The sequence below is a fragment of the Aythya ferina genome, assembly GCF_964211825.1.
Source record: "Aythya ferina genome assembly, chromosome: 20".
Taxonomy (NCBI): domain Eukaryota; kingdom Metazoa; phylum Chordata; class Aves; order Anseriformes; family Anatidae; genus Aythya; species Aythya ferina.
Window position 1 is genome coordinate 3670925 of NC_140318.1, and position 23410 is coordinate 3694334.

A 23410-nucleotide genomic window follows, 5' to 3' on the forward strand; every position below is an offset into this window, starting at 1 on the left:
GACAAGGCTTTAGGATTTTAAATTAGCAGCCGATCTGGTTTCCATAACAACAAAACGGGCTGGGTAGAGTTAGCATCGCGTTTGCAGTCTCTCAGCAGCTAAAGTGGTGCTGCTGCTCTGTTTTTGCTTCAGGTTAAGGAGGAGCTGTTGTTTCTTAAAACTCACGAATCTGTAGTACAACTCGGATGTGTCATCTGGCAAGGGAGTGAAAGACATTAACGAGCTTAAGGTACGTTGAGAGTTTCAGGAAGGATCAGGAGCTTGGCTTTGCTTTTACACCCAGCTTCCAGGGCTGGGATCACAGCGTGGCACAGCTCCCACCCGCCCTGCATCCCCCTGCCCCTGGCACAGCGCTGCTTGTCCCTACGAGCTGCAGTCACACGGCTGGAGCAGCCCTGACCCCACACCAGACACGGAGGCAGGAGGTCAGGCAGTTTGTTTATTGGCAAATAAGTGCAGAAAACCATGAGCCCTACATACACAGGCGCTCAGTGCCCTGTTACATTAGAGTGGTCACAATACCAGTGGGGGGAAAGTGCAAAAGATCAATAAACAAGCAAGGGTAGTTCTGACATACCGAAGGGGAGGGAGTGAACAGAGAACCTGGTGCCGGTGAATTTCTCTTCGAGCCAGCTTGAGTGGGAAACTACTCACACAGCGACAGCAGTCCCTTAGTGGAGCTCTAGCTAAAAAGAGCATTAGAGGATTAAAATGCATACACGCCTGACTGCTCCCTTCGAGCTACCCCACCACACACACCGAGGGCAGCCTGAATCGTTTAGATGTGGATGTGGCCAGGAGTGGCTCATTGGAGATAACAGTAAGTGGGGCTACTCCTTCCTGTACTGGGATGCACCAAGTCTGTTCACTGCAGAGACGGGAGGGGAAGGTATTAGTTAAATCAGTGATCTCGGGTGAAAATAAGGTCAGGCTAAAACATGCCTGGAACAGATGCACTGAAAGAAAAGCCTGGACAATTAACACAGGGAGCAAAGCTTGTAAAAAGGCTTGTAAACTCTTTGCAGTCCAAGAGCAGTTTCTCGGAGGAAATGCAAGCAAGATGCATGGTCCCTTGTACTGAGGTTTCATTTTTTGACATACAGGCTCTGTGTTATTAGGTTGGTCTCGACTGAGGGATTTCCTTCCAGCTTCACAGGGCAGTTCTAGATGGAAGCCGTCAGGCAGTGCTGCAGTAAGCATGGCTCTTAGAAAGCCTCGCGTTACTGGCATCCCAGCTGGGTTTAACCAGCTCGTAATTCTTAAATTCAGCTTTTTGCCTTAAGAGCCAGACTATCTCAGAGGGATCGTGCGGGACGCTTCCCCAGCGGAGTGCTTGATGGTTTGACTCAGGCAACTACTGCTGAAGAACAGAGAGGATGGGAGGGGCAGACAGGCACTAACCCACACCAAACACAAGGGAAATTAACTTAAACTCCGTGAGCAGCTGCTGAAGGAGACAGTTTGCTGGCCCTGGGAAAGCCACTGTGATAAACAAGACTAGGGCAGGGTAGAAAAAGTAATCAAGGAATCTTGCGCCAACAAGACTAACCTCAAAGCAGGCTGCACTGGTCGTTAATGAATTCAGTCGCGGGTGCCGTTAGCCCTTTCCCAAAACCTGTCATAGTTTTACCACTTCTTTCCCACAATTCCCGTGTTAGCAATGGAGTGTCAGCCCTGACGAGAGCAATGGGCTCTGATGAAGAAATCCGCATTAGAAGTGCCAGGAGATGAGGGGTGCATTCCGCGTGTACATTCTGCGTCCCGGAGACGTTTAACTTAACAGTTCCAAGTAAGTGACAGGAACTTTCCCCTTCTGGTTCCCTCTTTCCCCTATGAGCCAGTCTGGGTCCATGCCTGGCAGGCTGTACACAGTGATCATCTGGGGAGAGAAGACAGCATGAAACAGGACCTGCTTCTGCACGCAGAGCCAAGAAGCGCAGTCAGATGTGTACCCAAAAGAACAGCAAGTTAATTCCTAAAGTTTATTTAGCAGGCATCTGCACTTTTCTCCTGGAGCCTTCCTGGAACTATTTGCAGCTCTGACACAAGATCTATTGCCCATTGATGTCCCTGCTGCCTTTTCATTCTCCAAATTGACTTAAAAGTGTTTTTGCATACCGGGTGGCTTGATATTGCTCTGTCACCATCCTTTCTGGATACAAAAATTCAGCCTGGTCACTAAAACAATTTGCAGCTTGCTGAATTTCCTTTGTTCTCAGCAGGATTAGACCAGGTCTCCAGGCAGTAGCTTATCCCATAAACTAGCTGGGTGTGAGGGTCTCAGTGAAGATACCAAACGGGGTGTTTTGTTAGCTGGGTACAACAGGCTGTACAAGTCTTAAAACACCAAACGGCCCCGAGTGCAAACTCACTGCAAAGGATACTACGGGTAAGGAAAAGATTCTGTTATCAGTTCCATAAAACGGGGCTTTTAGGGTCAGGCAGAGTAACCAAGAGGTCGCTGCCTGGGCAGCAGGCTGCTGCTGGGCACTTCCCAGCAACATTCGATGCAAAGAAAAGCCACCAACCTCGTCTGCAAGGAGTGCCAGCTCACTGCTGTCAGCTGCTTCGTAATCATACAGGACTCTGGCCTTCCGCGTGCCGCTGGCAGGAGGCTTGACTTCGTTGGGGTTCAGTACGCTCTCTGCCACGGTGTTGGGCACCCCGACAATGGTGGGCACAACCGGGATGGTGGGCACGGCAGGGAGAGTGGCAGCACCGACAGCTGGCGGAGAGGTAGCAGCTGGGGGAGGAGATGAGGATTCTGCGTTCCCTACAAAGGTGCCTGAAAATCTTACACAGGAGGAAAAAGAGCTCGGTTAGTGTCCAGCGTGAGGAACCCGGACAGCTCTTCCCTTCATCATCTATGCTGCAGAGATGCTGCTGCAGTGTCCCAGCACTGTAACACGTCCACGCTGCCCTTCAAGCAGGGAAACGTGCCCAGTACTCAGGTGCTGAGCCTGCCCAGCAGGTATTTCTCTGCTTACTTTTCTTCCAGCGCCCTGGTACAGGACTGCTACCTAACGTGCAGAGAGGATGAGACCAGGGGGCTGGGCAGGTGTCACTTCAGGCTCTGCACTGCCGTACCCTCGCCCTGCTCTCACGTGGTGTTTGGCCTGCTTGTTCTTCAGGACTGGGATGCTCGTTGTTGCTGTTAAGCTAGATACCACAACTGGAGGCTCCCCGGCTTTCTGGGCTCTCCAGATAGAGCCAGCAACGCAGCTAGGTCGTATTTATCTGTGGTTGTCTGCCCCTGTGCTAGGGGAGTGTAGCTCTGGGCATCGTAGCAAGCCTGCATGCAGTCTGGCTGAGGTGTAGAGCTCTTAGAGCTGGACGTTATACTTACATTTCTCCTTTGGAGCTGCAAGCATGGAAAAGAACGAAACAGGAGCAGAGTTAGCACGCAGAGGCCCCTCTGGGGTCAGCCCACCATTGCAGCAGGGCAGCCCTACCCGCAGCCAGGACGTGCAGCCGGCAGCTCTGGCTCGGTTACTGCTGGCTCAGACCCTCAAGCCCCTCGCTTGGTATCAGGAATTTGTTTCCAGTGTGGCTTAACCCAGTCTGTGGAAGCTTCTCTCCAAGAGGAGGGAGGCCTGAACTAGGAAGCCCGTGACCCCTGGGGAGGTGGAAGCAGCCTCCGGTCTCACCTGCCCAGCTGCTTCTGCAGGTCCAGCATGTACTGGTAGCACTGGGCGTAGTAGTTGGTCTGGGACTCCACGAACTCATGGAGGCAGCGGAGGTGATTCACCTGTGTGGGAGGGAGCGAGAGTGAGTTTGGGGGCCGGAGCGCAGAACCCTGGTCCTGCAGCTCCTGCCCCGAGGGGAGCAGAGGAGCACAGCCCAGGATTTAAGATTTGGCTGAGCGGGGTGGGCTCATTCGCCCAGTTTGGGATGGCCGCAGGGGCCCAAGGTGCCCCTCAGCCCCCTCCCCAGGGCCCCGGGCGGACTCACGTGGGTGCTGCTGATCCCCTCCAGCAGGAGCCGGGTCACCTCTGCCTGGCGGTCGAACTCGGTCTGAGTGAGCCTCAGCTCGTGTTCTGCCTGCAAAACAGGACCGGGTGTGGAAGGCAGCCAGGGCACGGGCCCCTCTCTGCCTTTTCCAGGCAGAGGAACACCCTCCTCCTCCTCCTCCTCCACCCTCCTCCTCCTCTTCCTCCACCCCCCATCCTTCTGGCACCGAGCCGATGGTGCTGGGTGGGATCCCCATGCACCTCTGACACCGAGCAGCAGGCACGGGACCCCCTGGGCTGGGCTCCCAGAGGGCTCTGGTTGTATTTAAACCAGATTAAATCCTACAGTGCTTGCTGCAGCTCCGGGAAGGGCAGCCCGAGACTGATGCTTCAAGCCAGCATGCTCCTGCTCCTGCAAGACCTGAACATGAAGCTGGAGAGGTTTTGTTAGTCCTGAGAGGGGCAGCAAGCCAGACCCGTGCTACCCCCTCGCCCTACTGCCTGGGGGAGGGCTCCAGGAACCGGGCAGCCGGAGCTGCACACCGTGGCTGTACCCTGCTGAAGTGACACCAGCAGCAGGACCATTCCCACTGCCAGCGTGTCCCAGACTGCTCCGAAATGCGGTGGTGGAGCTCTGGGAACAAGAGCTCCTCTCCTTTCCATGCAGGCTCTGGGGACGTGGCAGCCTCCTGCAGTTTGTCCCAAGAAGAGAGGCTGCTCTCCTGCCCCCCTCCAGGCAGACTGACACCCGAAAACCTTTTCCCCAGGCAGGTATCTCCTCCCCCAGCAGCAACCAGCAGCTTTCCAGTGGCAATGCTGCAGTACCGGACAGCCTGGATGCGTCACAGGATCAGTGGGGTTGGAAAACCTGCAGCTCACCGAGCTCCCCCAGCACCCGAGCTGCCTGATGTGCTGGTGCCAGCAGGCTGGCACAGGAGGGACAGGGCTAAAATTGTCCCCAGGGGGCTGATGCCACAGGGTGAGGTTGCTGCTGTGTCTGAGCAGCGTCCCCGGGGGCTCCTGGGCAGGGGGAGCGTGTACCAGCACTGGGGCACACACCGGCTACACCAAGGGGATGCTTCCACTGGCTTTTAATCAGATTTGTCTATTTTAAGCTCCAACTGATCTGTTTCTTCGCATCCCCTGAATAAAAGGGATAATTTAAAGGAGAAGAAGGGGAGATAGCAGGAACTGGCAGTGCAATGCCCTACGAAACACCAAGGGTTTTGCTCCGCTGAGCAGAGCAGAGCCCTCAGCAGCAGCAGAGCTGCCTGAAACTTGTGGCCAGCAGCAGCAACACCGGGGTCTCCCCAACCAGGACTGGAGGCTCAGAGCCTTACACGCCTCCAGCTGCCCGCAGTCAGTTCATTCGAGGGGCTGGATAGGTAAAAGCAGGCAGGCTGCAGGAGCGGGGCAGCAGTGGGGTGCCATCATGCACAGCATGCAGCAGCGTGCCAAACTCCCACCTCGCAGCTCAGGCTGGGGGATTTGAGCTAAGAAAGGCACTGGGATCCCAGAAGGTGCCTCTGGGAGCCCCCCCGCAGCACTCACCCACTTTCTGGAGGAGTCAGCACCCCTCGGGGAGCCCAGGAAAGGAGCAGGACCTGGGGCTTGACCCCCTCAGGAGGGTTAAGAGTGGGCTCCATGACAGGCTCCAAGCCTCCCATCAGCGGGGGCTGTTCGTGAGGCCCCTCAGTCCTTGCTCCAGCTCTGCTCAGACCCCAGATCGAGCACTAAGGGGCTGCCAGAAGCCACCACGAGGCACATGCAGAGGTGGAGCAGAGCTGAACCACGTGGCAGCACATCACCTCTGCTCCCCGACACCAGGGCTGGGCTCCCAGTGCTGCCCCCATCCCGCCCCACACTCCCAGTTTGCCCGGGATGCTCGGTGTGGCCAACTGGCCCATGGGGCTGGGGTTCCCCTTCCCAAATTGCTGTCAGCATCACATCAAACCACGCAGCTACAGCAGGGGGCCGGGGCTGGCAGCGCTCGTGCCCCTTTCCCTCGTGTGGGCGCACCGGGGAGGGACGGAGCCGGCAGCTCCCCGCCACCCGCAGAGCTCCGAGCACGGTCGCGGCTGGGTACTTACTTTTTCCACCTCGTCGCTCCAAAGCTGTGAGGGCCACAGAGCAACAGGAAAAGGAGATCAGTGTTGGAGACGTCGAGAAGCACCGGGCGTTAACACCGAGCGGCGAGGACGCGCCGCGGGCCGGCTCCGGGGACGAGCTCGCCCTTCACCCAGCAGCAGCGGCCGGGCTGCTGCCCCTCGGCCTCAGTCCTGCACCTCTGAGCTCGGTTTCACAGCGGGGGAGCAAGGCTGCTCAGCTCACAAATAAAGTCCTGGGAGCCTAAAGCAGAGTTCCTCACCCACCGGTTCAAAGAGCTCAGGGTAATGGGACCGTAATCCAGGCAGCCTGCAGCCAGCCATGGCTGGGTGCTGCCTTTGAGCCAGGCAAAAAGCGGCTCCTTCTCCTCCCCATCCTCCTCCTGCTCCCCCCCAGACCTCCCCTTTCCCCTCAGCACCCCCCCAGGGCACATTTTGGGGCAGTACAGCCCCGCCAGCTGCTTGCTGGGATCTGGCTCCAGGACACGAAATGAGTGTTGGGGTCACGCACAGCACTGAGGAAGGGAGAGGAGAGGTAGAAAAACACATTGAGGCTGCCCAGAGGTCCTCGGCGGCCAGGCAGCACGGCTCAACCTGCCCCCAAAGCACCTGGGAGCCATTTTCTGGGCCAGGTGCTGGGTGTCGTGGTGTTTTGGGTCCCTTTCTAGCTTCTGCTGCCCGGTCTGTGGCTCAGCTCCTGCCTGGTGAGTACCCAGCCAGCTCCTCTTCCTGATTTTCCCCGTTTGGGCAGGGTTTGGGCAGCCAGTTCCCTTCCCCAGCTGTGACCCTGGGGTGCTCGGGGGTCCAGCTTTGCCCAGATCTGGCCTTGGGCGAAGGCACCACGCAGCTATAGTCAGAAACACTTCAGACCACGAAGGGGGCAAAAGAAAGCACAGCTGGAGCCTGAGGAACCCTCTGTCAGGTACTCAGTATGTTTTTCTCGGGGTTGTTCCTGGAAAGACAGAGCATGGCAAGTGGCAGGCGTTGAGGGAAAGGGAAATTGAGGCCGACACAGCCCATGGATGCCTTACACACAAACAGAAGGTCAGTGTGGGAGAGAGGAGAAAGAGCTCCTCAGCTTCCAGCTCATACAAAAACGGGCTGAGCCCTGGGGCTTGGCTCCGGCTGTTTCTAATTCCAGCCCGGTTACAGAAGGGGAAAAATAGAAGCAGCACCGTGTTACCCACCTCTCTGAAACAACAACGTGAGTTTAAAACCACGATCAGAGTTCCCCAGGCCCTGCTGAGGATCTATGGCCCAGGAAAGAGCCGACCTGTTTGCTCCCCTGCCAGAGCAAGCTGTTACCCGGCCACAAGCAAGCCCTGCCCCAGAAGAGACCAGCTGCAAAGCGAGGTGAGCAGCAGCTGCTCTGCAGCCTGCGGGCTGGCAGCGAAGTGGCACGAAAGCCTCTGGCCTGGAGGAGAAGCACAGCAACAGCACGAGATGCTCCCAGCTCGCTGCGGCGCCTGACCCCTTGGGATGAATGCTGGGATTAGAGGGCTGCTGCAGGGCAGCGCTGCCCGCACTGAGCTGGGGAGCAGCTCGGGTTTAGGCCTTGTTCTGTGAGTCAGAGACACCAGCTGCGACCTCTCAGAGGTGTTTTGGGAGCCCCAAGGGCACTGCTGGCAGGGGCAGTGCTTGCCGCAGGTGCTCCTGTGCAGCTGGCAAAGGGGATCAAGGTCAGGGCTGGCTGCTTACCCTGAGCTGGTGTCTCCTGCAGCCTGGCTCTGTGTCCCGTGGTGTCATCCTGGCTGTCAGAGCCTCCCCAGCAGAGCTCTGAAGAGGGAGCAGTGAAGCAGGCACGGATGTGCCGTGGTGGGTACCTGCGGGCTAGCGAGAGCTCAAATCTGCTTCCCCAGTCGTGTTACTGCACTTGGCCAGCTTGCAGCTAGGTGAGGACTAGACGTGTTCAGCTGAGCATCTGAGCACTCTTCAAGGTGCCAGAACAGGATACCAAAATGCCTTCAGGTCTGCTTTGGAGACCTTCAGGGGGCAGTCAGGATACTCTGGTCCAGTCAGAGTTATTGGGAGGCCAGGAGAGCGCAGTTTCTCTCCTCTGATTCTCCCAGGGCTCAGGTTTTAGCCCGTTACTAAATTCCTGCGCTGTCCTTGGAACAAACCTTTCCAGCAGGGAAGCCCCTGGCTGCTCCTCGCGTGCTAGGAGAGCTGGGGGCAGCGCTTGCTGCAGCATTTCAGCACCAGTTTCCTCCCGAGGAGTCTCCTGGCCCAGCCAGCCGCCTGGTGGGGCAGATCTCTGCTCTGTGCAGAGCTATTTCTGATCCCAGCATCACTCTCAAGAAGGTCAGGACAGGTACCCCTGGGAACTAACACTGATGCTAGCAGCCCAGAGGAGCCTTTCTCCAAACGGGACGCGTTGCCCATTAACCACATCCAACCTGCTGCTGGGACGTGTTTCGGTTTGCTCGTAGGCCCACCCTCCCAGTACCAGATCGCCCTGCGAACAGGCATCAGTGTTGTTCTGAACGCCGCCGAGGAAGCGAGATGGTGAGTTTTCAACATTTTAACGAGAAATGCGACCTTGTGCAATGGGGAGCCACGAGCACAGCACAGCAAGTCGATTGTCGGAGCACAACCACGCAGCGGAGATGCGACGGGCTATTCACCCACCCCCAGCACGTGCCTGGGTGACAGCCACCAGGAGCTGCCAGCAGGAGGGCAGGCCCCAAGTGGAAGCCAAAATAAAGGACCTCTGTTTGCAGAACAGACAAGCCTGTCGTCAGGGTGGCACAGACGCCTCCTCCTTTGCTTTTCTTGGCTGGCTAGGAAGCCTCTGAGCACTGAAGCCACAGCACTGAGCAGGCAGTAACACGTGATATTGCCAGTATACGGTTGGGATCATCCAGAAATACCAACCTGTGAGGTTTTTTGTCCTTTCAATTGCTCCTCTAGCAATAGAAATGCTGTCAGAAGATTGCCACTAAAAATGTGGGAACAGACTGGGAGAGAAAGTGAAGCGACCCAAGCAGCAGAACTGCCAGACCCTGCCAGTGCACCCTCGAAAGGTGACTTCACATCGAGGCAGAGAAACTCCAGGCATCCCATGTCACATTAAAATGTTGAAAACAGCAGAGCGCCGGGGCTAAGTTTGTCAGGTGCAGAGAGGGGCAGGAAGAGGTTGGAGAGGCAACATCTAGGAGGAAGCAATCTTACCGCTGATGCGCTGGCGGAGAGAATGTAATTACGAGGTCTAGTCTCCTGAAAGTCAGGCACAGCCTAGTAGGGGAATAGAGTTTCATGTACAAGTCACGCAGAGGAGTTGTCAGGAGTCACTGGGGCAACAGGAGGAAGAAGGGGCTGGTGGTTTTTTTTTTTCCCCTCTCAGTTCTGGGAACTTAGCTCAGATTCCCAGGGTGGCAGGAGGTGCTTGGAAACTCTCCCCAGGTGGGAAACAGAGAGAGAGGAGGGGACTGGCTCATGCGGGCACACCTGGAACCTACCAGCAGGAGTTTCTACTCGTAGAAACTCTGCCTGTACTTACAGCTGTCTGCTCCTACAGCAGCCAGTCGGAGCAGTGATGAGGCAGCACAATCCCAAATGTTCCCCATTGCCTGGCAGCCAGCAGGTTGCTCTTCTCACGTTGGCCCAGTCCAGCGGGCAGGGCTTTCTTTTCCCTGGCTTCCCACCTACAGCCCTAAAACGTCCCCGCACGGGGCCTTGTCCTCGAACTGGGTGTGCTGACTTTCGGAGCACGCTTTGCACGGTGCCTGTTACAGAGCCATCTACTTGTTGTCGCTCTCACCGAGCCTCTCAGCTCGTTTCTCCCTACCAGGCTCAGAGCTGCTCTTCTCAGCTCAGGGCACGGCTCCATCAAAGCAGATCTAACCCGAGGCCTGGCTGCCACCAAAGGCAGGGTGCAAGCTTTCAGCCTAGAGGCCAGAAAACCCCCCCAAAAGCCAGCTTCTTGACAGCTAAGCCCCTGCCCTGTGCTGTAACACTTCTCAGCTCTTCCTAGACCAGCCCCTGGCTGTAGCATCCCCCAAAGAGCTCAGCCAACCTGCGAGCTCACAGCAGGACACAGCACGCTTGCTCCTTCCTTTATTTTGCAGTGGGTTGGGGCACGAGGCTGGCGCACAACCCCGCTGTAACCCCGACAGGTCTCTAAGCCTCTCGGGCCCCACTTTTCCTCTCCCGGGTTAATCTCCTTGCAGCTCACCCAGATCTACTTATAGGAGCTGCCCCGGTTTGCTGGGAGCTGCAGCAGCCCCGAGCAGCCCGCTGGAATGAGCCGTGGGTGGGTGAAGTGCAGGCGTTGTGGTCCCAGCCAGAAGAGATGGTTAAACCCTGCGGGAGTTTTGGGGACAGCAGGAGGACAGAACGAGGAGGAGGGATTCCTGCTACGAGTCACACCTGAGTGCAGGGAGAGGAATGCACCAGGGAAATTTGAGGCTAGTGGGGTGGATAGGCTGGGCTCCTCCCTGTGGGGAGAGGAGTTCCACGGTGATATTTGTTAGTTTTAAATCACGAGCAACTTAAGAAACCTCTCCTCCCGTTCCCTGCTCTCCGGTGAGTCCCAAAACTAGTCAAAGCACATGGGATGGAGGAGGCAAGCTGCTCTCGCGCTCCTGTGCATGGGCAAGTCGTATTTGCAAGCAGTGGGCACGAAGAACCCCTCCCTTCCCTCCCCTCCTCCCTCTTCCACTCTTGCAATGGTGAAAATGGGCAGAGCCCTGAGCCTGAAGGGCAGCACAGCACCACAACCAGGTCCACCTGCCTGTCATTGTCTCCAGGCTGCCTCCCCTCCAGGGAGGGACTCACCGCCCAGCCCAACCTCCTCCTGCCTGGGGCCAGAGGAGCCTGAGGGGGTTTTTAGGTGAGCCCCTCGAGCACTGCTCGCAAGCAGCGGTGATGGAGCTGGGTGCATGCTCCAGAGGGGCTGTGGGCAGCTGATAAATGCTCCCATCTTTCTAGGGCAGCTTCCCCTGGCAGCCAGGGCCCTGAGCAGGACATGCTGCAGGGCCGGTCCTGATGGAGGAGGGAGAAAAAATAGGAATTTTCATTTCAAATGGGGAAGAGACAATGAGAGGTGGTAAAGAAAATCACAGCACCGTTAGCACAGTCAATACTCACATCTCCCTCACACTGAGCAAATCACAAAGAAACAAAACAAAAAAGGTTAGTGAACAAAACAGCATCAACAGGAAGGACAAAGCACAAAATCAGAGGGAAATGCACAAGCCCAGACAATCGGACGGCAGCTCAGGGGGCTGGGCAGCAGCACACTCGGAGACAGAAGCTGTAGGAACACAGGTTTGCACCCAAAGGAGAGGAGCAGCAAGAGAGAGGTGAGCTGGGAGAGGTGTGACGCAGGACTCCAGGCACACTGCAGGAGCACCGTGGGCTAACCATGAGCTACCACGTCTGGTGCCGAGGCAGCAGCCTCGTGCCTCGTCCCCTGGTAGTCAGTGAGGCACCCTGAGGCCACGGACCTCACCTTCAGGCTAAGCTGGGTAAGAGCTGGGTGGTCAAATAAAGCAGCTGAGGTTGCTTTTCTCTCGTGGTGATCTGTATCAAAGAGCTGTTTCAAAGGCTTTTGGAAGCCTTGAGGCTGGCTCTGCGTCCCACCTGGAGCACTCCAGCGCTGCAGCTGCAGTGGGAGAGCAGGTTTTGCTTTTCTAGCTACTTCGAAGGCCCTCACCCAAGGGTCTGTTTGCAGCTGAGAGCCCTTGGGATCGCTTCGTGTTGGAAGCAAGTTGAGGAGGAAGAGGGTAGAAAGGGAGGAAGCACACAAGCTGCCTGAATTCCTGCTCTGGCTTAAGCCTAAGATAAAATAAGGGTCGCTGCTTCCACTGGGAGCAGGGGCACTGTCCCCTTCAGGTCCCCTGAAGGTACCTTTGGTGGGTCTGACCTGACCTGGCCCGGGGAACGTTCCTGAGGTGGCAGGTCTCAGCTTAGAGAGCACTTTGCAGACCTTGTCCCACAGCCCCGTTGCTCAGGCCTGGGGACAGGGACGCTGCTTGACTTGCCTGTCCCTTCTGCGCTGACCTGGGAGCTTTGCTGGTTTGCCAGCCACGAATCCTCCAAAGGCAGAGGGCGAGGCAGCAGGTAACCCGACAGCACTGCCAACTGCGTGCACGGGGAGGCTGCAGGAGGGGCCTCTTGGTGGCCAGCCTGACCCTCGCCACCCCTTACGAGCTCCCCCAGCATTTCCACCTGGGAAGGACCTGGTTGGCCAAACGACAACTAGGCTGAAATCCCAGGAGTCCTGCATTGCCCCAGCGTGCTTTCCTCTTGTGCACCTTCCAGCTCAGCTCTCTCTTGGCTTGCTTCCAGATCCCCAGGGAGATTTAGCAAGTCCTCAGAAGATACAGCCTCGTCGTTACCGGCACAAATCACTCAGCTAGTAACTGAACAGCCAGGAACCACTGTCAGTCAGGTGGTAGGAGCGTGGTAAGTGTGAGTTTCCAGCCTCTGGCAGCTCAGAACTGTTTGTTTCAACAACTCTCCCATGGGAGGGCATCTGAGGAACAGGCACAGGGCTCCTGCTCCCAGTTCCCTTGCACACCAGATTAGGAATCCTCCCACCCATGCCTGCCAGAGCCAGGAGGTCGTAGGGCAGCCTGATTTTTATCCAGAGAGCTCGCGGCATTGCTCGTGTGAGCCAAACCCTGGGGTCAGAAGGACAGAAAAGAATGAAGGAAAGAGTTACCGCTGCTTTTGCCTCGGCAGCTTTGGCTTTCTTCAGCCTGGCTTTGCAGGCGTCCAGATCCAGGCGGCAGTTCTGCAGGATCCTCCGTTCTTTCTGGAAGAGACAGAAAATGGGGTAAGAGCAGGCTGCTTAGGAACTGTTGGGGAGGGAAAGGGGCCGAGGGATCATTTGGGAATCAAATCTATCTCCTAAGCAAAAAGTGCTTGTGAGAAAGAAGCAGTTTCTGTGTTCATCCTGCTAACAGGAGTTTGGGGCATGGCTGCGAGGGATACAGCGTAACTTTCTGGACACAGGGGAGCCTGAGGGCTTGCAGTGCCCACTCAGCTGCAGGGGTCAGGAAAGGAGGTGCTGTCCTCACCCACACCAGACAGCAACCCAGAGGGAGCCCTGAGCAGACCTAGGACCGGCATTTCCCTTTCCTTGTGCTCCCCAAGGGGAGAGATGTGGGCTCATCCTTTCTCCCAGGGAAGAAGGACGCATTCTCCCAGCACTGTCTCCACTTCCCCCTGCCCTCCTCCTCCTCCCTCGTGAGGTGATGAGCTGCCCTTCCCTGCCCTGCTGAGTGTCCCTTCTCTGCCACCATACTCACAGAAATGGTTCTCCAGTCCCCTTCCAGGAAGTTGCGCAGTGGGGTCAGGAAGTTGATGGAGGCAGAGTGGATGAAGTCCCGTTCCGCTGCACCTAAGCGCCTCTGAGTCTCTCCAACTTTTATCAAGGTCTTCCCTGCAAATGATGGGAGCCTTCAACTCCAGGAGAAACCGATTAACGCTGTGTTGGCTTAAGCCAACTCCCCCAGTGCTACCAGGCTCCAGTTTTGGGGAGCAGGAGGCACGGTGTACCATGCCTGGACAAGGTGACCGTGCCCGTACCACAGCAGCTTCAGTCCTACCACCAGCCTGCCTTCAGCTTCTGGCCTCTTCTCAACCACTCCCAGTGCAGCTTTGATCTTATCTGCCTGCTGAGGCACTTATTCCACTGATGTTCTTTTGCTGCTGCACCTGCTTGGGCAGTATGGTCTTTGTCTCATAAACCAGAGGCACAGGAACAGAGCAGCAAATTGAAAGGCACCAGAGCAGAAAAAATGAGTCGATTAGGCTTCAGCTGGGGCAGCGCTGCCTATAGATGCAGTTAGAGCTGTTCTGCCTGCAACAGGATTCGCTATTGAACGATTGATTTGGTGAGCAGCAACAAAGCTTATGGCAGAAGCAAGGACAGTTGGAAGTTCAAGCAGTGCTTCTGTGCGGGTCTGCTGCTTAAAGAAGCCCTAAATTCCCCTAGGAAGAGGGAACTGCTAGGATTTATGAGCAGCAAGATGCATTGGGTGATAAGGAAGGGGCCTTCTGAAGCTTGTAACCAAGCACCAACCTTCCCAAAGCTGTTTTCTTGTTCTCTTGCTGGAGAAATGATTTTCCCTTCTAATTGCAAGCCACACTTAAAGGCCAGTTCTCCTGTTCACAGCCTAGAGAAACTACAACTAGATACCACTTCAGATTAAAAAAAAAAAGTAATTCTCAAACTTGACAAAGCTAAAACCATTCAGTGCAAGTCATTGTTCGGGGTAATTTAGAAAGCCATGGCAATAACACAATGGTTTCTGCATCCTGTAACCAGTTCCACTGGCTCCCCTGGATTTTTGGCTACCTTGGGTCTTTGCTTCCTCTCTTGCTCTGCCAGCCTTGAGGACTGCATTAGGGCTGGGGAGCCCCCGTCCCTTGTCCCCCACAAGGCTGGAGGATGCTTTGCTGCAGAGTAAGTCTGCCTTCCTCCTCCAGGTGGTCTGTTTGCTCCTGTGCTAGGCCCTTCTCTGCCGTGGAAGTCTTAACCAGAAGGGCAGTGGGGAATCATCCTCTTGGGGGGATGATTTTTGGGGCTCAGCCAGGCTGGCTTACCGTAAGGTGTCCCCGGTCCGAAGTCGTTGGCTGCCTCTGTCATGTACTGCGCCAGCAGCTCCCCGTTGGTGACCCGGGAGGGCACCTTGCGGTCGAGTTTCTCATAGAGGAATTCTTCTACTCTGGCACCTGGAACCAAGATACCACCGGTGGTTACAGGAGGAAGGTGAAGGAGGGGCCCGGGGAACTTTTCAGCATGGCCTGCAGTCCTCAGTCACGCATTGGGCAGCAAACAGCAGCACTGGGGGAATGTGTCCCCTCCCTCCGGCCACCTTCCCCGTCCTTCCCTGTCCTCGGGAGCTGCGTGGGGCAGCAGCGGTCACCTTTCAGCCACGAGGGGATGAAGGACAGGCACAAAGACGCACTCCTTGCAGCCCCAACGAGCAGGGCTTTCTGCCAGAGGGCATGACTTAACGCTGAGGTAGGAGCGATGGTTGTCCTTCGAGCGGTGAGGTTTGGACTTACTGGGGTTTGGCTGCAGCAGGACCTCAGTCTGGCGCAAGATCTTCTCTGTCCAGTTCTTCGTCGAGTCTGCCCTGGCCAGGAGGTTTTCAAAGTGGGCATCCAATTCGGTCTTCTCAGCCTGGCCCAACTTTTCTTCTGTAAACTGCAGAAAGGAGGCAGTCGTTAGAAGTTCAGTTCTACCACAGCAAAATGATGATGTGCTACAGAGCCATTAAGAGCGAGAGAGGCTGCTTCTGTCTTATGCAATTATCTTAAAATTAAGATAAAAGCCTTCAAAGTGTCTTTCTTTGTTCCCAGGCATCTTTCAGGGGAAGAAGGCATTTTTTATTTTTTTATTTTTTTAACAAGGAGTAGAACAAACATTGAGCTAAAAATAGAGGCCGGGTTTGAGAGGTGTTCCAGAATAAGTAACTTTTATTAAGGCAAGTAGCATGGTAAAAATAATGCTGTAGTTGTGAGGGCTCTATTTAAATACACATGTGGCTTCATGCCGGAGAGCACCAGAGAGCCTCCAAATGAGGCACTGGGCTGCCTCCTTTTACCTCCTCCTAAGCAATTCTACATCCTGCAGACCCGCTGGGATCAGAAATACCCAAATCTGACTTCTTATCTCTTTAGACAAGCACACAGAGGACACCTGCCCTACCACAGGGCTTGTGCTTGCCCTGAGACAGGGTCCGAGCTGCTGACGGAGCTCCTGGGGTTTACGGAGGCTCAAACTCATCTTTTTGATGAAAATGCTTGCAGCAAGTGGTGGTTCTTCAAGTCTTCCTCTAGGAGACGTGATGGCTGGACAGCTTCTGACATGGTCTCTTGAGAGAAATACGATGGTATCAGACCTCTTTCTAAGCCCAGTTTCCTGCTGTTGATGGAGCCAGGATCTCGTTGGATCACGCTAAAAGAACCCTCGGCACCCTACAGAGGTCACATTTGTCCTTTTAGTCCTTGTTGTTGCCTTTAGGTGCTCCCGTTCAGCTATCAGGACCTGGCACAGCCAGGTGCCAGGAGATTAAAGCCTACCCCGAGCCGTGTGCGCACCCAGCACAGCGCTGGGGACAAAGGGAGACAGAGCAGGCCAGGAGCAGCGCTCAGGAGCCGCGTTATCAGCCACGTGCAAAGGCTGCTGGATGTCAGAGAGACGTGAGCCCTGCAGGTAAGGTTACACCGTGAGCTGTGGGGTAAGAAGCAGGCAGTTAGGAGGGGATGGAGGCGAGGGCTTCGTGCTGCTCCGTACCTGGTTCCTGCCATCGTCTCTGGGGGACAGGCGCAGCTCTCGGACCCGAGGGAGCAGCTGAAGCATCTTTTCCTCTGTGGCTGTGGGAAGCCCGGGGCTGTTTTCAGGCTCTGCCAGGCTGGGCTGAGTCACTGCCATGCAGCAAACTGGGGCTTCCCAGGTATTTGGCACCGAGGCTCGAGTCAGCTGTTTTAGAGCTCTCCTAAATACACCGAGCCTCTCTGATGCGAGCATAGCAGTCTCCCTCGCCCCCCTTTCCCAGGCAGATTTATTTTTATTTTTATTTTTTTCTTGAGAACTCAGCTCCCTTTCAAGTCCAGCTCCTCTTCCTGCAGTTCTGACATCCTGCACCAGCAGCTGCCCTGGAGCTGTCAAGCTTAAACCCAATTTCCTAGCAGCCGATTCGAGTCAGCTTCTCGCAGCGTTGCTGCAGAGCCAGATCGCTGCCGAAGCCCTCCCCAGGGCTGTCAGCAGGCTCTTGAATCCCTCGGTTCTGGGGAGCTTTGTGCTGTTCACAAGCCTCCCTGCACTTTGCTGCTGTTTTCCGTAGGCCAGCCCTTCTCCCGCTGCCCTGGAAATGTGGTTATTCGCAGAGCGTTGGGCCAGGACTCGGTCACCAAAAGCTGTTTGTCCTGCAAGAGGGTTGAGGACGCATCGTGCTCACTGCCAGGAGGGGAGGATGGGCAGGAACGTGAGTCACAGCCCGCAGCTCCAGCGGGGCAGGTCACAAAATCTCCTCTTCAGGCTTCGTTTCGGAGCAGCGAGGCAGAGGCTGAAGGTCACGGAGTGGGTGCGAGGGCACAGGAGGCTGCTGCTCCGTTCCCACTTCGTTCCCCTCGTGCCTCCCTCACCCAGCTCGATGCCGGCCACAGCCTCAGGGCATTGGCAGCACGCCCTCCTCCTGCAGCTCGCTCCTACCTCCTCATCTGTGCAGGCTGGCACGGGGAGATGCTGCCCCAGCTCCCCTGTCCCTTAATATGACTTTCAGGGGGCTCAGAGACCTCGCTCATCCGCGCCGTGTCGCTGGGAACCTGCCCACGGGTGCTGGGATGAGCAGAGCCACGGCTCCCAGGAGCAGCTTCCAGCAGGGTGAGATGAAGCTTCTCATGAACGCGCAGCCAGCTGAGGGGATTAGAGGAAAGTTACACTGCCTTATCCTACGAGCTGCTGCCACTGGAGGTCTGAGATCTCAGGTGGCAACAGGTCTCAGCTGATCCTCGGAGCTGGTTGCCTAAATCCACATCCCCAGGGGAGAGCAGGGTGGAAGAAGAGCAGCTTGTGATGAAGTCTGCCTGCTCGAGCAGAACCCCCCCATTCCGTCTCTCCACACTTAGAGGATTTCTGTTGCTAGGAATTTGTTTTCATAACACTTTCAGAGATTTGATTGCATTTTTGCTTCCCACTGGACAGAAATAAGGCTCCCCAGTGAGGCTGGGAGATGCAGGGGAACAGCCAGGCTCGCCGTGCAGTCCCTCCTCCTGACTGTAGAGAGCCAGATTAAAAACATTTTGCCTTGCTGCTCCCAGACCCCAAGCACTGGTGGTTCTTACAGCTCCAAACACCCCAAACCCTACAAGTGGGAGCCTTGTTTGCTCGTACCAGGCTGTCGCATGGCTTGGTGCACACCCACCCAGGAGAGTCAGGGCAGGCAGAGCCTGTGTGAGCACAGTGCCAGGGGAGAACCTCGAGCTCCTCGATCCTGCTGCCACAAAACTCCTCTGGTTCCACAGGAGCAGCTCCGGGAGGCTGGGTCAGGGTGCTGAGAGGCTGCTGCTGGTCCCTGAAGCTGACCCAGTTGAGCAGCAGCCCTGTTTTTTTGTGCAGGGAGGCTGAAGGAGTGATTAATAATGCAGGGCAGCCTTTAGCCGAGTGCCACTCGCACTCTCCAGGAAGAGGAGAGTCACGCCACGTTCCAGGGCATCAATAATTCAGCCAAAGGTTGGGTTTCCTCCGGGAGGCTTGGCTGGCCAGCGGGAATGCTGGAGGCGTCCTCAGGGACAGGCAGGCTGACGGAGCAGGAGAGAAACACTCGGGCAACAGGCACGGATTGCAAAAGCCACAGCCGTGCCGGATTGCAGTCAGGGCAGCTGCCAGCGGTTACAGCTTGGGGGAAAGCTGCTCTTTCCCCACACGAGTTGGTAAAGGCACAGCTGGGTGCCTTTTGGTGCTCAGAGGCAGATTCAGCCCCTGTACAGGGCTGCAGTAGGAAAGAAGCCACCGCCACTTAGTCAGCATCTAAAAACTACCTGGATCTCGGCTGCCTTGGAGCAGACACAGGGTGTGCTTCAAGGGTTTGGTCAGCGGGAGTCAGGGCAGCCAGGCTGCGAGCCAAGCAGAACTGTGTTAGAGGACAGAAGGAAGCCATTAGCAGGACAGCTTTGTTAACTCAGGAGCAAAGCATTTAGGAAAGTAAAAAAAAAAATAAAAAATTCTTGCCCTTGTGGATTCGTAGACGTGTTTCAAACGGAAACGGGACCCCGCCTGTACCTCTTGACTTCAAAACCCTTCCTTTCAGTCACCTCCCGCGGTCTTGAATTTGAAGGTGTCCGGTAGGCAAGGCATTAACCCCGGCACGGGCAGCGAGCAGAGGGGACAGGTCTCTTTCATCACCAGATTTGGAGAGCTGGGGAAGGCTGCCTTGCCTCGGGAGCTTCAGGCCAGAACAAGTCAACCTCCAGCTGCCAGCGGTAACTGCATTAGCAGGGGGCTGCGCACCCAAAAGCTCTACTGGCGCTCGGGCAATTTTGCCCGGAGCAAGTTTCCATCAGGAGTGACAGGAGACAGAAACCCACAGTGATTGCCAGACCTCCCTGAGAGAGCCTGGCTGCAACAGAGGCACCCGGAGCATTTCTTTGGAGGAAGAGACACCGGTTCCTGGAGGGCAGGAGCTGCCATCGTCGCCTTCTCTGCAGGGGTTTGGGATTGAGAGATCGAGCCCGCTTACTGGTAGCTGGAAGCAGCGGGTGACCAGAGGTTGTGTTCTCCTTCAGTGAGGAGAACGACGTGGTTGGAGTCTGTCTGCAGGACCCAGAGCTGTAAGGGACCTGACCGCAGCCCTTGAGGATGGCAGCTCGATGGCTGGGACTCCCGGAGCCAGTGTGAGTGCGGGCTGCTGAATCCCCCACAAGCTCTTCAGCCACGCAGCCGTTACCTGCAGGTTGTTTCCAGCTCGTCTCCCCGCTCCCAGGGCAGCAGATCTGACCGCCACCTTCCTCTGCTTTCCCTTCCGCTTTGCTTTTTTGAAGAGCGTTTTTTGGGAGCGTAAGAGATGCCAGAAAGGCCAGGGGACAGCCCCGTTAGGTACTTACTGCACACACAGCCTCGGGGAGGTACCGCACAGCTTCTTGGGCAGGGCTGTGCCTCTCCTGCTGGCGGTGGGTACAGGTTTGGCTGCCCAGGAGCACGCAAGCCCTGCAAGCTCCTAGCTCGGGTAGGAGAGCAACGAACTGCTGCCTGAGCTACAAAAAGCCACGTAAAGGTGGTGATGGTTTGAGTTTTGTTAGGTTAAGCCTAGGCCTAAAATCCTTCCTGCTCTTCACCTCGGGCTGTACTCGACAGGCCTCAAACCAGGACGGTTCTTGGACCTCTTGCCTCTGGGAGGCGACCCCAGGGGGGTGTCTGAGCACCTTCTGCCTCCTTTCCCCCGACCTGAGCAGTGCTACAGCCACAGCCCTTCCCGCAGTGCCAGCCAGCTCTCCTTGTGTTGGCCAGACGTCTCCACCAGACAGCAACAGCTAATGCTGTCTGAGCAGCACCGCACATAACGGCCAGTCCATTTATCTCCCGGTCGCCGCAGTTCCAGTAAAGCATCGCTCTGTGAAGTGCCTGGAGCTGAGGAGAGCAGCCCCGGCGCTACAGACAACGCAGCTCGTTCCAGCCAGGCCGTTCCCCTCCCCTGGAAGATCTGCTGGGCAAGGAGACCGCTACAAACCCGATCCCTGCAGGCCTCGGCTGTCACCTCTGGCTCCTGGAGGTGGTGACGGGGTGATGCTCGCCCCTGCTGGATGAGGGCTGTGTGGGACGGCCCCAAACAGCCCCACTTCTCCTCGGGATTACGTCTCAGGAGGTGGGGCTCTGCCTCGGCGAGGCGTCTCCTCCCTTGACCATTTTGTTTCGAGTAATTACTACCTTAATTAGTCACACGAATCGTCGCGTCCAAGATGATGCGGAGTAGGTGTAGCAGGCAGAAGCCGCTATTTATAAACGCCTCCTTGCTCTAGAAGCGGCGTGCAGACGCTGTTCCCATGCCTGTCTCCTTCCTACGCCTTGAAGCTCAGAAACACTTATCAGAGCCGTACAATGAGCCTTCCAAACACGCGATTTCTGTGCAGCCTTTCTGCCTTTCTTCTGCCACCAAGGTCATTTGCATGAGAACAGCATCTTTAAGCCTTCCATCTGCTCCTGATTTTGCACCTGTAGTTAATATTTCTCTGCTCCTCACACATGACTCACCGGCACGATTACAGGAGATGCGATCTGTTTACAGGAGAGCGATTCCTCAACGAGCCAGGATTCCTCCGTGGCACAGACGGGTTGGACCGAGGCAGCGCTGCTTTGTTTTTGTCAACCCTCACACCTCGGGTAGAAAAGGAGCCCGGTCCTGAAGCCACCAGCCGGACTGGAGCTCTCAGGCAGGATCCCAACCACCTCCGATTTGCCTCCCCTCTCCTCCCCTGCCTGGCCAGGAGCAGTTTTCCTTCCCAGCTCTTACGCCTGGGGAGCGGACGGAGCCGGCAGCCACATCTCAGCACCTGCTGCACGCTTCGTTCCTCACGGGTAGCCAAGTTTCTTCAGTTTACGGTTTCAGGACAGCACTGCAGCCCCAGCAAGGTGCTAGCAGGCTGGGGAACCCCTCAATGCAGGGGTCAGAAGCATCTCTGGGGCCGTTTGCACCACCAACTTGAGGAAGCTCTGGGCAGCCTCCCCATCACCCCAGGGAAGTGGCAGCAACAGCGGGGTTCAGGTGGGTTCCTGCTGGGGGTTCCCCAGCCTGGCTCCGAGCCCTCAGCACCCAGAGGTCCCAGCTCGGGGGCTCCAGCTCAGGCCAGCCTGCACTGCCAGAGCCAGCAGCTCAGTGCCACCCCCAAAATGCCTTTTTACAACTTTTCCTCCAGCTGGAAACCAAAACAAATGACAACAAAACCGTGCTAAACCCACAGTATTTATAGGGATCCTCCCCCCAGGATCCCGGGGCATGGCGAGGGATGCTCTGTGCCTGGGAGACAGGAGTGGAGGAAGATGCTGTAGGGCTGACAGGGGCAGGGCTGGCACCTGGGACCCCCATTCAGGCCCCAGGGTCCCCCCTCAGACCTTGGGGACCTCCGAGGTCCTGGGGACCCTCTTATCAGGCCCCCCTCTGGCCTTGGGGACCCCCATCAGGCCCCAGAGACCCCCCAAAGGCCCAACTGAAGCTCTGAGGGAACCCCTCAGACTCTGGGGTCCCACCTCTCAGACCCTGGGACCCCCCCAGGCCCCGGGAACCCCCCTGGGACCCCCCCAGAATTCCCCTCAGACCCTGGGACCCCCCCAAGGCCCAACTGAAGCTCTGAGGGACCCCTTTAGACACCGGGGTCCCCCCCCCTCAGACCCTGGAACCCACCCCAGGCCCCAGAGACCCTCAGGGACCCCCCTCAGGCCCCAGGGACCCCCCTGGGACCCCTCTTCAGGCCCCAGGGCCCCTCCTGTCACCCCCCAGCCCCCCCCGTTGCCATGGCGACGCGCTGCGGCCCGGCCCGGCCCCCACCTGCATGGCTCGGGAGAAGAAGACGCCCGCATCGGACGCCAGCTTCTTCACGTTGAAGTCCATGGCTGCGGACGGGGCCGGTGCCGCTCCTGTCACCGCCGCTGCCGCGCCCCCACTGTCCCCGCGGCCGCCGCCGGCCGGGCTTTATAGCGCCGCGCCGCGGCCTCTTAAAAGGGCAATGGCTGGGTGTGTGGGGGGCCCACAGAAGGGTGGGGGGTCCAGGGGTGGGTGAGAGGGTGAGAGGCAATGAGGGGGGGGAGGGCGGTGGGGAGAGGCCGTGGGAGGCCGCGGGGCGCGCACCGGGCCCCGGGAACCGGGCGGCGCCGCAGGGGGCGGGGGCGGCTCGGGAGGGGGCGCGGCCCCTTTAAGGCACGCGGGGGCGGCGGGGGGGGGGAGCTGTCAGGAGCCGGCCAATGGGCGGCCGCCCCGCCTTTCGCCCCGCCCTCCGCTCTCCACCGCAGCCTGAGGCCGGGCTGGAAGGGAAGCGTGGCGATTGGCGCGCCGGAGGGCCGGGCTGCGCTCTGATTGGTTGAGAGGGGGGGTGAGGGGGCGGGGTTTCGGGCAGGGTAGGCTGCGGCGCGGGGGAAGGAGACGCTGCCCTTCCGCGGCCATGGCGCGCGGCGGCGGCGGGAACAGGGCGCGCAGGGGGGCAGCGCGCGGACACCCCCCCCTCCCCCCCCCCTCCTCTCCCCCCCCGCGGTGAGTGGTGCGGCCCGGGCGGGAGGGGGCTGGGCAGGGCGGGAGGGGGCTGGGCCGTACCACTGCGCTGCCGGGGGGGGGGAGGAGGGGGATGGGGTAAGGGGGCTGCTGCAGGGGGGTTAAAGGGGTTTAAGGGGGTTTAGGGGGGTTGGGGCAGGGTTTGGGGGGGTGCTGTAGAGATGTAGGGGGTTTAAAGGGGTTTAAGGGGGTTTAAAGGGGTTGGTGTAGGGTTTAAGGGGGGTGTTGCAGGGGTATGAGGGGGTTAAAGGGGTTTAAAGGGGGTGGTGTATGGGGTAGGGGGGTGGTGCAGGGGGTTTAAGGGGGTTTAAAGGGGTTTAAGGGGGGGTTAAAGGGCTTGGTGCAGGGTTTAGGGGGGTGCTGCAGGGGTGCAGGGGGTTTAAAGGAGTTTAAAGGGGGTGGTGTATGGGGTAAAGGGGCTGCTGCCTGGGTGCAGGGGGCTTAAGGGGGTTTAGGGGGGTTGATGTATGGGGTTAGGGGGCTGCTGCAGGGGTGCAGTGTTTTAGGGAGCTGCTGCAGTGGTTCAGGCAGCTCGGGGAGCCCTGCTTGCAGAGCCCCGGCACACTGCGGTGCTGCTATGGGGCATCCCATTGGGATCACAGAGCCTCACGGGGTGTAGGGCATTGCTCAACGCTTCCAC

General features: G+C 57.5%; 1 protein-coding gene and 1 long non-coding RNA gene across 6 annotated transcripts; both read right to left on the reverse strand.

Annotated features, from left to right (window-relative positions):
• Positions 1–425: 425 nt before the first annotated feature.
• On the reverse strand, positions 426–22268 carry SH3GLB2 (SH3 domain containing GRB2 like, endophilin B2). 5 transcript variants are annotated; one of them, XM_084494611.1, is made up of 12 exons: positions 22054–22268; positions 15077–15218; positions 14612–14740; positions 13312–13445; positions 12723–12815; positions 9227–9289; positions 6041–6064; positions 3952–4041; positions 3648–3748; positions 3347–3361; positions 2529–2793; positions 426–1879 (listed from the first exon to the last, which is right to left on the reverse strand). In XM_084494611.1, the coding sequence occupies exons 1-12, from the start codon at positions 22114–22116 to the stop codon at positions 1772–1774; spliced, it is 1227 nt and encodes a 408-aa protein (XP_084350737.1). In that variant the 5' UTR covers positions 22117–22268; the 3' UTR covers positions 426–1771. The 5 variants fall into 5 exon arrangements, with proteins under 5 accessions (XP_084350737.1, XP_084350739.1, XP_084350738.1 ...); XM_084494613.1 differs by lacking the exon at positions 9227–9289 and having other exon boundaries at positions 22054–22267; XM_084494612.1 differs by lacking the exon at positions 3347–3361 and having other exon boundaries at positions 22054–22266.
• Positions 15473–20752, reverse strand: LOC311422014. The gene is made up of 2 exons (XR_014685139.1): positions 16311–20752; positions 15473–16223 (listed from the first exon to the last, which is right to left on the reverse strand). It is a non-coding gene; the product is annotated as an uncharacterized lncRNA (long non-coding RNA).
• Positions 22269–23410: the final 1142 nt, after the last annotated feature.

Excerpts from the sequence above, each read along its gene's own strand:
- SH3GLB2 (XM_084494611.1), bottom strand. The coding sequence starts at position 22,116 with ATGGACTTCAACGTGAAGAAGCTGGCGTCCGATGCGGGCGTCTTCTTC. Across the intron at positions 12,816-13,311 it reads GGGACTGGAGAACCATTTCT|AAAGAACGGAGGATCCTGCA; the intron begins GTGAGTATGGTG and ends TGTCTCTTCCAG. Across the intron at positions 4,042-6,040 it reads GGAGCGACGAGGTGGAAAAA|GCAGAACACGAGCTGAGGCT; the intron begins GTAAGTACCCAG and ends CCTGTTTTGCAG.